Source organism: Eumetopias jubatus, unplaced genomic scaffold, assembly GCF_037043125.1.
Source record: "Eumetopias jubatus isolate StellerSeaLion01/CBP00866 unplaced genomic scaffold, mEumJub1_p1.0 scaffold_23, whole genome shotgun sequence".
NCBI lineage: Eukaryota > Metazoa > Chordata > Mammalia > Carnivora > Otariidae > Eumetopias > Eumetopias jubatus.
This window is the reverse complement of record NW_028274829.1, coordinates 2,751,168-2,763,756: the sequence shown is the minus strand read 5'-3', so window position 1 is coordinate 2,763,756 and position 12,589 is coordinate 2,751,168. Positions and strand designations below refer to the sequence as shown.

At 35.0% G+C, this 12,589-nt stretch overlaps 1 protein-coding gene across 11 annotated transcripts in view; it reads right to left on the bottom strand.

The window, feature by feature from the left end:
• The window catches only part of LOC148162094 (lysine-specific demethylase 6A-like), a 166,154-nt gene that overhangs the window by 83,723 nt on the left and 69,842 nt on the right, over positions 1 to 12,589 (bottom strand). For all 11 annotated transcript variants that reach the window (XM_088020334.1, XM_088020336.1, XM_088020335.1 and 8 more), the window contains exons 5-6: positions 11,611 to 11,669; positions 8,296 to 8,416 (exon numbers count right to left, since the gene is read on the bottom strand). In XM_088020334.1, coding sequence (XP_087876460.1) covers positions 8,296 to 8,416; positions 11,611 to 11,669 — 180 coding nt within the window. The remainder of the gene's footprint in view (positions 1 to 8,295; positions 8,417 to 11,610; positions 11,670 to 12,589) is intronic.

Here is a 12,589-nt window from a genome sequence, read left to right as displayed (position 1 = left end):
ATCTTCTGTGCATGGAGCACTAGAGTGAGAAGAAAACCCACAGACTGGGAGAAACTATTTGCAAATCATGGATCTTATAAGGCATTAATATTCAGAGTATATAAAAAACTATAATTCAACAGGAAAACAAAGAAACCAGTTTAAATGAGCAAACGATTTGAATAAACATTTCTCCAAAGACAAGCATATGGTCATTAAGCACCAGAAGCTTCTTAAAATTAGTCATTACAGAAATGCTAAATAAAATCCCAATGTATTACCAAATCATTTAAAAAAAAGGAAGATTGATTTTTTTAAATGAAAGAAAAAAAGGAAGTGCTGACAAAGATGTGAAGATTCTGAAACCTTTGTAATGCTGGTGAGAATTTACAATGTGAAGGCATTGTAAAAAATATTTATTCATTCATTCATTCATTCATTCATGTATTCATTCACTCACTCATTCATTCATTCATTTTTACATTTATTGAGAGAGAGAGAGAGAGACTGAGAGAGTAAGTGGGAGGAGGGGCAGAGGGAGAAGCAAACTCCCAGGGAAGCAGGGAGCCTGATGTGGGACTTGATTCCAGGGCTCCGGGATCATTACCTGAGCCAAAGACAGACGCTTAACCAACTAAGCCACCCAGGTGTCCTGTAAAAAACTTTAGCAACATTATTAATAAGACAATTATACCACAGGTTTAACAGTTACTCTCCTAAGTATATTTCCAAAAGAATTAAAAGGGACTCAAACACATACTTGTAAACCATTATTCACAGCAGCATTGTTCACAACCACCAAAGTGAAAAAACCAAAATGTCCATCAATATGTGAGTGAATAAAAATACTGTTATATACATGCAATGTATATTACTCAGCCATAAAACGAAATGGAACTTAGGTATAAGAATATGGATAAACCCTGAAAATATTATTTTTAGTAAATTAATCCAGACACAGAAGGACAAATACTGTGATTCCACTTATGTTCAAAGAGACAGAACATAGTACAGGGATACCAGGTCTGGGAGACAAAGGAATGAGAAGCCATACTTTAATGGGTGCATAATTTTTTAGTATGCTGGAAAACATGGAAATGGACAGTGGTGACAGTTATAGAACATTATGACTATACTTAATGTCACTGAATTGTAGACTTAAATGATGCACACTTAAATGTCTAAAATAATCAGTATTATGTATGATCTGGTACAATAAAAATAATAGTTTAATCATTCAAAATAATACCTGAAAAAATTAGGCTACCCTATATATAATGCATTTCATATACTTAAAGGCTTAAAATGTATCCCAGGGGTCCCTGGGTGGCAGAGTCGATAAAGCATCTGACTCTTGGTTTCAGATCAGGTTATGAACTCAGGGTTGTGAGATCAAGCTCCATGTCAGGCTACAAGCTCAGCAAGGATCCTGCTAAAGTTTCTCTCTCCCTCTTCCTCTGCCCTTCCCTGTGCATGCTGTCTCGCTCTCTCTCTCTAAATTGATAAATCTTGGGATGCCTGGGTGGCTCATTCGGTTAAGTGTCTGCCTTCAGCTCAGGTCATGATCCCAGGGTCCTGGGATCGAGTCCCACATCAGGTTCCCTGCTCAGTGGGGAGTCAGCTTCTTTCTCTCCCTCTGCCTGTGCTCCCCCTGTTTGTGCTCTCTGTCAAATAAATAAATAAAACTTTAAAATAAAATAAAATAAATAAACCTTTTTAAAAATTACACATACATTTCCTGAAATGGGCCAAACTATTAACATGAATATGGCCCTTAAACAGTAAATACTTTAGACATTAATACACCAATATTAAGGATTATTAAGAACAAATAATGCACAAAACCATGCAGACACTGAGGATATGAAGTTCCAAAAAATAAACTGCTGTTTTTATCAATATTCAATGCTGATCACAATATATTGCATACTATAAGACACTGAACAAACTCTTTGATGAGATCTATGAACAATCTGTACTATTTCTTATATGTAAATTTGCTATAATCTGAAATTATAAAGTTAAGAAAACCAAAACTGAAAAGTGAATTCACTCAAGAAATATCCAACATTTGAACACTATGAATACTGCTTTTATTTTCTCATTCTGCAAAACCAAATGTGTCTCCTTACTGTGATAACAGAGCAAGACAAAACTATTTTAAAATATGTGTACTATTTAAAGTAAAACATAATAAATGCTTTCTTTAGCACAGGAAGGATGGCATAACAGTCACACTTTATGCTTACATCTTATTTATCTTGAAATCACTTATTACAACGTAATGTGAGAAAAAGATTTTTCCTAAATGAGTCATCAAACTGACCCTAAAAGAATTTAAGATGACAGTATTTCAGCATTATTATTACAGTAAGACCCCCCAAATCAAAGAGTTGTGTATAATTAAATGGCCCTACATTTAATCTGAGTATTCCAGATCCAACAATGAGACCTGTCTTGCAGAAGCAGAAATTTTGAAAGCAGCAGAAAAACTACTGCTTTAGTGTTCTAAACCCAAGACAACATAAAATATTAAACATTTCCATAACAGTGAAAACCTTTATACAAAAAACAAAGGCAGAAACAAAACAAAACAAACAAATGGGACTGTATCAAACCACAGCACAGGAACCTTCAGCAAAATTAAAGGGCAATACACCAAATGAGAAAAAAATATCTACAAATCACTTATCTGATAAGAGGTTAACATCCAAAATATATAAGGAACTCATTAAACAGAATTGCAAAAGAAGAAACAATCTGATTAAAAACAGAGTATCTGAAGTGACATCTTTCCAACGAAGACTAAACATGACCTACCAGTGCATGAAAAGATACTCAACATTACTCATCAGCAGGGAAATGGAAATCCAAACTATAATGAGATATTACCTCACGCCTATCAGAATGGATACTATCAAGAAGACAAAAAATAACAAGTGTTGGCAAAGATGTAGAGAAAATGCACTGTTGGTGGTATGTAAACTGGCGCCTTTGTGGAAAACAGTACAGAAATTCCTCAAAAAATTAAAAATTCAACTACAATATGATTCAGCAACTAAAACACTAACTCAGAAAGATATATGCACCTCCATGGTCTTAGCAGCATTACCTATGATAGCCAAGACAGGGAAACACTGTTCAGTGTCCATCAGGATAGATAAATGAATAAAGAAAATAATCGTATTTATCTATACATACATATATACAATGGAACATTACTCCATCATAAAGAATGAAATCTCGCCATTTAACAATATGGATGAACTTAGAGGATACTATGTTTTGTCAGGTAAGACAAATATATGATCTGAGGTATATGGAGAATATAAAAATTTCAGAAAACTTAATTTAAAAAATAAAAAGCAATTGGAAAAAGACATTTTCTTTAATAAATGGTGTTGGGAAAACTGGAGAGCAACATGGAAAAGAATGAAGCTGGACGACTTACTTAGAGAATATACAAAAATAAATTCAAAATGGATGAAAAATCTAAATGTGAGATATGAAACCATAAAAATCCTGGAAGGGATGCCTGGGTGGCTCAGTTGGTTAAGCCTCTGCCTTCGGCTCAGGTCATGATCCCAGGGTCCTGGGATTGAGTCCTGAATGGGGCTCCTTGCTCAGTGGGGAACCTGCTTCTCCCTCTGCCTGCCACTCTCCTTGCTTGTGCTCTCTCACACTCTCTCTCCTTCTGATTGATTGATTGATAGATTAAATAAATAAATAAATAAATAAATAAAATCTTTAAAAAAATCCTAGAAGACAGCACATGCAGTAACCTCCTAGACAGTGGCCATAGCAACATTTTTCTAGGTATGTCTCCTGAGGCAAGGGAAATAAAAGCAAAATAAACTACTGGGACTTTATAAAAAATCAAATACTTCTGGGAGGCACTTGAGTCGGTTAAGTGTCTCACTCTACATTTTGGCTCCAGTCATGATCTCAGGGTTATGACACAGAGCCTTGCATCAGGTTCCGGGCTGGGTTGGGGCATGGAAACTGCTTAAGATTTTCTGTCTCCCTCTCCCTTTGCCCCTAACCCAGTCTATCTCAAATAAAAAATAAAAAATAAAAATAAAAATAATAAAAAGCTTTCTGAACAGGAAAGGAAAAAAATCAGGAAAACTTAAAGGCAACACAATATACTACAGGCACTGGCGAGAACATGGTCAAAAAGGAACCCTCGTGCACTGTTGGTGTTGGTGGGAATGCAAACTGGTGCAGTTACTCTGGAAAACAGTACAGAGGGTCCTCAAAAATTTATTTATTTGACAGACAGAGAAAGAGCAAAAGTAGACAGAGCGGCAGGCAGCAGCAGGCTCTCCGCTGAGTGGAGAGCCCAATGTGGGACTCAATCCCAGGACCCTGGGATCATGACCTGAGCCGAAGCATAATTCATGTCTATAAAACATCTTCAACAAATTTCATCATTTTTGTGGAGAACCTGCTTCTCCCTCTCCTCCCCACTCATGCTCTCTTGCTATCTCTGTCTCTCTCTCTCTCAAATAAATAAAATGTTAAAAAAAATTTCGGGGGTGCCTGGGTGGCTCGGTTGATTAAGCATCTGCCTTCAGCTCAGGTCATGATCCTGGAGTCCCGGGACTGAGCCTTCACATGTCAGGTTTCCCGCTCAGCGAGGAGTCACTTCTCCCTCTACTCCTTGCCCTGGCTTGTGGTCTCTCTCTCACATTCTCTCTCTCAAATAAGTAAGTAAAATCTTTTTAAAAAAATTCATCAATTTAAATTATCTATTTCCAGGGCACCTGGATGGCTCCGTTGGTTAAGCAAATGCCTTTGGCTCAGGTCATGATCCCAGGGTCCTGGACTCAGCTGGAAGCCTGCTTCTCCCTCTCCCTGTGCCTGCAGTTCTACGTACTTGTGCCCTCTCTCTCTCTGTCAAAAAATACAAACCTTAAAAAAAATTAAATTATATTTCCATTAAAAAAATACTCATGCATAGAAAATTTATAGACCATGAATTCATTTCTTCACTGAAAGGTAATTTAATTATAGCTTCATAGGATAAGGTGTTGGAAAATGCTACTAAAATGGTATCTGAAAAGACCCAGAACCTTCCTTATATATAAGTTGAGTGCTTTAAATATCTTCATTTCCATTCCACCATTGTTACACTAGTTTTCTTCCTACATATGAACATATGAGAAAGAATCTACTTCTTTCATGTCTGGTAATCATCCTACATCAAAGATGGAGAAGCCAAAAAAAAAACATGAATCCTTGATGTCATAACTGAACTGAATCAATTAATCCTTAAGTCTGGAATTCCTATGACACAAACTACTAGTTTTTACGATTATTTCAACAAACTTGAGCTGGGATTTAAGTTTCTACACTAATACATTACACCAGGAAACACCATGGTGTATTAGAGAGGTTTCATACTTGGCTAGACTAAGTTAAATTACTATAGTACAACTTAGGAAAATTAAAGACCTCCTAAAGAGAGACTTTCATTCTGATTCATAACATCATTCATTTAAAAATGCTAAGTAGTTATATCATAATATATAAAACCTTCTCATCCCAAATTAAACTTACTGATTGCTAAAACAGTCCCCCAACAGACAAGGCATATTTCTATTAACAGAGAAAACCTAAAATGCAAATACCAGCATGAAATAAAAAAACAACACATACAAACTAAGAGAAAGATTAATGGTCAAAAACATGCCAATATTCTACTTTTCATACAGATGAGATTAGCATCAGAAAGCTGTCAGAAGTTTGAATAAAGGAAAGAGGTGCACAAAAAAAGCTGCATGTATTGAAGACATTTTTATTAAAATCAACATCATTTGAAGGTTTGTTAACTCCTTACCTAAGCTTAGGAAATAAAAGCAAATACAGGACGTTTTTCTCAAACATCAGTAAGTAAAATTACTTTCACCAGCTCCTGAACATTATCTAACACTGCTCTGTGTAAATAAGGGATATTGTAAATATTACCAAATCATTAAATCATAGCTTCAATTTAAAACAGATTTTAATAGTACTAACCACTGTTTTATTATTCAGTTAATCTTTTCTTCACTAATTTTATATACATATTCCATATTTAAGAGAAAAAAAATGTTTTTTCTGGTTTTTTTTTTTTTGGTCTTCCAACGTATTTCCAGAACACCTGTAAAACAACCAAAAAAAACCAAAAAAACAAAAACAACAACAACAAACAAACCCAACTGTGGTAAGATAACATGTTGCAAAAAAAATTATACCATATTTAGTTTATTCCCACTATTATATTTGCATCTTTGATGTATTAATATATACACTGTGAGTGTCAAGAAGGGGTTAAAATCTTCAAGTTGTCATTGCCATACTTACATTTTAATTCCACTAAATTCCCATTATATACAGTTTGATAAATGCTTCTCTAAACATAAAAGTAATATATGTGACTCCATTCTCTGTATCTGCTGCATTTAACCTGGGACTTACTCCTTAGCAACACTTCTTTCTGGCCACTGTGTAATCTTTTTTAGTTTACTTGCAATGTTCTTGACTATTTGTGTGCCCAGTACCATTCTTTTTTAAATTCCTAAAATGCAGAGATAATTAAATCCATTACTTTAAATATCTGAAGAATTAAGGTAGTGCATGAATACAGAGTACAGTAAGGGATTAAGCCAGCAGGTGTCCACTGTGCAAACACTGCACTTTAAAAGAAATGTCTGGCCCCTGATCAACTCCTGAGAGATAATCTCTAAATCCTTGGAACAGGGGCAATTGGGTAGCTCAGTCAATTAAGTGTCCTGATTTCAGGGTTCTGGGATCAAGCCCCTCATTGGGCTCTCCACTCAGTGGGAAGTCTGCTTGTCCCTCTCCCTCTGCCCTTCCCCATCTCAAGCTCTCTCTAATAAATAAACAAGATCTTTCGAAAAAATTAAATTAAAAATAAAAATAAAATAAATCCTTGGAATATCTTGCTTTACAAGTCTGCCTTTCTATACCCAGATCCTTGAGCCATCCATATGATTTATGCCAACATTACTTTTGCTGGGGGCCTGAGGCCACATGGTGTCACTCTGACCTTAGAAGGGGTGGGTGATGACTGATTAACTAAGGTCAGCCAGGTATGCTCTCCATATCCACATTACCAACTCTCGATATTACACACATACCGTGGAAAACAAACAAAAAAACCTGGAAAGGCCTGGGTAAACAACCCTGGCTGGAAATACTCTGTGTGTGTTATCACACATCATTACCAGAAAACTGAGTACTATTCACATGATTCTACAATGGGAGAGGATAAAAAGGACTCTTGTCTCTCCTGGACTCCATCTTTTTGTGCTTTCTCCTTTGACAATTTTAATCTGTATTCTTTCACTGTAATAAACTGTAACCATAAATACAACTGTTGTCCGAGTCCACTGACCTCTAGCAAATCGCTGACATTAAGGGTGGTTTAGGGGATTCCCAATCACATCTATTTTAAATAACATCTATTTTAACATCTGCTGTTAGTGAGCTCAGAGTAAGTCCCACCATAAAGTCACACACACATGAACCACCTTTGCAACCAAGATATTCCATAATAGAGCTATATCAGGAAAAGAGCAAACATTCAAAATGGCCATAAGTTCACAAAACCTACTGTTTTCCCCCAGAAACACGAATTCTCTTAAAAAGCAATGCTTTTTTAATGCAAAGAAACTAAATCCCATTAATACCTTCAGAAAACATAAAATGATAGCACAAACCCAGAAACTCTGAAAAATCAAGTTTTGACAACATATTTCCGTTAGAATTAAGGTGTTTAACAACAACGCATTATGTCTTTTGCAGTGACGTTTATACTCACCAACTAGCAGTCTTAAGAGGTAAGAATCTCTTACAGAACTTTGCTATGACATGTATCCTGCTATAGAAGTCGATAGATTTCTAATCAGTCTCAAATGAAAGGCTACCAAAGATTAGATTACTGACACAGCATCAATAACCAACTCTTCATCTTTATGACAGCCAGCGTTTTACATGCTCAAATGAATAAAAACGCTGTTTCCTAATAACAAAGCTTACGATTAAACATTTTTAAAGATAAAATAAAACAAACTATAAAAAAATCTAAAACACTAAAAACTTATCTTGCAAATCTTACCAACAAATCTACTATTCAACCCTTTTATAAGAATTTAATTTCTATCCTAAATGCATTCATTTTTTAGTGGTAATATAAATCCCAACATTGTTTTCAATACTGTTAACACTTAACAACACACACACACACACACACACACACACACACACACATGGAATAGTGTCTATCCAAGAAAAACCCAAGACACCTACCTTTAAACTAGATTCATAGTCTGTGTTCACTTTGAACATAAGCCCAAGTCGTAAATGAATTTCCTTGGCTCGACAAAAACTGGGATCAACATAAAGCACCTCCTGAAATGCTTTAATTGCCCTGAAAAATAAAGACAAAAAAGAATCTAAAGTTTTAATATTTACATGTACTTTTCTTGGTACTCCAGGAAACATTCTGGTTACACAATTTTAACAGAAATGACAACTTTATAAAAACATTATTAATGAACATTTTAAGATTAGGAAAAGGTATGGAATCTCAGTTGAACTTTTTTTTCAACAGTCACAAATCAGTCAACAATTTTTAATGGTTTAGCAACATTTTCAGTGAAAACAACCAGTTTAAGGTTTTGTGAAGCATCTCAGACAGTGGAACAGTAGCAAAGTTTTTAAAAGGGCAACAGAGTAGGAATGTTAATCTTCATCCTTTATAGCTCCATATAAATCTACTTTTAGGAACTTCACTTTTGCCCATCACATTTTGTTATACATTCCCCTTGGAACCAATTATTGGTAGAATGTGATACAGATAGGGGTTAGTATTTACTTCTTCCATATGGAATTCCTACAATACAATGTCTTTTCCATAAATTATCTTACCCCAATAGAAATGCAGTACACCTTTGTCATAATTCAAGGACTCTATTTGTGGGACTGCTTCTGACTTTCCTCATCTACGTCAACTTCATTTGTCTATCACTCCATCTTGTTGAATTCTATACTGTCTTAATTAGTCTTTTTAGCAACTTTTGATTATAGAGAAAAATTGAGACTAGATATATTTTGAATATTTTTTAGTATTTGATCTATGTAAATTATTACTTCCTCAAAAAAAACAAGCATGACATGAGCCAAAAAGAAAAACTGAATCTCAATTACAACTGACCCCTAAACAATGCAGGCATTAGGGGCACCTAGCCCTAGCACAAGAAAATACACTTACCACTTTTTACTACTCCAAGACTTAATTATTAATAGCCTATTGTTGACTGGAATCTTTATCAGTAACACAGCATTTCAATTAACACACATTTTACATATGTATTATAAAATATATTCTTATAATGAAGTAAGCTACAGAAAACACATGTCTTTAGTAAATCATTTGGTTAGGTTCCTACTTCAAAACTAGTGTGTTTATATATACAAAGAATATAAAATATAAAAAGGTAGGGGTTTTTTGGGAAAAACATAGACATAATTTAAAAATAAACTGTCAAAATTTACATTCATCTTTCACAACCAACTTAACATTATCATATGCATAAAGCAGTTATTTTCAAACTACAATAACTTAGCTCCCTTCTGATTTTATGTTCTTCAATTTAAGGCTCATGATTACAGTAGCTATGTGAAAATTATCCAATATAAGGTACATATAAACTTCTCTACTCCTAAACTCTACAGTTTTTTGTTCTTAACCTTACACTGGATTTCACCTAAATTTCTTCCAGCTGTCTAAAAAGACTGCATCTAATTGGCACAAATAACTAAGTAATGATTTAAAAATAGCCATCTTTCCATCTTAACAAAGGGCAAAGTACAACAAATTATTCCTTTAGTGTAACTTATAGCCTTATTTCTAAACAGATCTCTCCCAAAATTGTCTAAGTCCCACTTCTCACTTTTATGACCTTCTAATCTCTTCCCATTTGTAAGTGATGAGACAGCTGTGAACCTAATGTCATTGTGTACAAACAATGCCAATTTTTTCTTTTAGTAGAATATGCATTAAATTATTAAGAGTAGGGTCCTGAACATAAAGCTGGCTTTTGCCACTAAATATAATTATGTAAGAATGAATAAAAATATACACATCTTACTTACAGTATAAACAATTAGTTTTAAAATTAAGTGATCTTTTTTTTATTTTTTAATTTTATTTTTTAAAGATTTCGTTTATCTATTTGACAGAGAGAGACACAGTGAGAGAGGGAACACAAGCAGGGGGAGTGGGAGAGGGAGAAGCAGGCCTTCCACCGAGCAGGGAGCCCGATGCGGGGCTCGATCCCAGGACCCTGGGACCACGACCAGGGCCGAAGGCAGATGCTCAATGACTGAGCCACCCAGGCGCCCCAAAATTAAGCGATCTTTAAAGGACTTTTCTAGTTCTGGGGCGCCTGGGTGGCTCAGTTGTTAAGCATCTGCCTTCGGCTCAGGTCATGATCCCAGGGTTCTGGGATCGAATCCCACATCGGGCTCCCCTGCTCTGCGGGAAGCCTGCTTCTCCCTCTCCCACTCCCCCTGCTTGTGTTCCTGCTCTCACTATCTCTCTCTCTGTCAAATAAATAAATAAAATCTTTAAAAAAAATTAAAAAAAAATAAAGGACTTTTCTCGTTCTGAAAGTTCAGAATTATAAATTCTGTGACTAAGATCTGGAAGAAATTTATTTATAGACACATTAAAATGGTCATAATCTACTGAGTCATATTATTCACTAGAAAGGACAGTAGGTAGCTTAAGTTTAAGATTACTCAAAGCAAGGTGCAATTTAGGAGAAAAAAACTGTTAATAGCATTCTAATTCACAAGTTTACTGAACAAACAATGCAGCCCTTCTAAATGTGATATAATTAACTGGCCTAAAAGCCAAAGAGCAAGAATAACAACAGGAGGGAAAGTCATCCAACTAAAAGCTAAACATTCAAGTTTAAGAAATCACTTCAAAAACTGGTCAAAGAATGTTTAAGATCTCTGTATTAAATATTCAAATAAAGGGTGCCTGGGTGGCTCAGTCATTAAGCGTCTGCCTTTGGCTCGGGTCATAATCCCAGGGTCCTGGGATGGAGCCCCACATCAGACTCCCTGCTCAGCAGGAAGCCTGCGTCTCCCTCTCCCATTCCCCCTGCTTGTGTTCTCTCTCTCACTGTGTTCTCTCTCTGTCAAATAAATAAATAAAATCTTTTAAAATAAATAAATATACAAACAAACATTCACATGATCCATGTAAGGTGATTATAAACACTGGCAGTTCACTCTTAGATTCTCACACAACTTAAATGAAAACAGTAAGACCCAAAATATTTCCTGTATTTTACAGTTTACAAAATCTTACATATGACTAGCAGTTATTCCTCAACAATGGAGAAATGGTGTCATTATTTCTAACTGTAGGATATTGGGAGTTTATAATCAAGTTTTTGGTGATCACAAGGTGTTAGCAGATATGCTGAGTGGAGGGAATGAGGGATGAACCTGACATTAAAATATTTTATGTGTTTATCACACACACACAGATACGCACACATACTCGCACATACACAAAGTGGAAACACCTGGCTTAAGTCAACTTACCAGTGAAATGCATTGTAGTAGAAGTAAACCAAACCAAGGCCATATAAAAAGGCAGCATTCTGTTAAAAAAAAAAAAAGAAAGAAAAATTAATTCCATAGTAAAAGTTTTTACACTATTTTCTAGATGAATGAGAAATCTAGTACATTAAAAAAAAAGAAATCTAGTACATATGGCATGCTTTTATGTTCTGAAAATTCTACGACATATTGTAATACACATAAAAGAAACAATGAAGTCATGAGGAAACATGTATGCGGAAGCCAAACTGCTTGAAGAAATATTTCAGTTTCTTTTTTATGAAGTCCACAGTGAAAACAATCAAAATTACAATCTTAAAATATGTGTGAAACCACAAAAGACCCCAAACAACCAAAGTAATCCAAAGAAAGAACAAAGCAGGAAGTGTAACAGTTCCTTTCAAACTGTATTACAAATCTACAGTAATAAAAGTAGTAGAGTACTGGCATAAAAATGGACCTACAGAACAAGGGCTCAGACTGGAGAGGCCAGAATTAAACCCCCACATTTAAAGTCAACTATTATTCAACCAGGGAGTCAAGAATACCTGATGGCAAAAGGACTGTGTCTTGAAATAGGACTTAAAAAATGGATAAATATATGCAGAACAGTGAAACTGGACTCCTTTCTTACACTAATCTAAAAAATTATTTTGAAACCGAATACCTGATGTCATAAAACTCCTAGAATAAAATGTAGAAAAGAAGCTCCCTGATAGTGGTTTTAGCAAGGATTTTTTGGATATAACAAGGAACAAAAGTAAAAATCATCAAGTAGGACTACACAAAATGTAAAAACTTCTGCACAACAACAAAAACCCAATTAAAAACATGAAAAGGTAATCTGCAAAATGGGAGAAAATTTCTGCAAACCATGTATCAGGTAAGGGGTTACTATCCATAAATATAAAGAACTCACATAAACTTAGTAACAAAAAGTCTAATTTAGAATGCCCAGAGG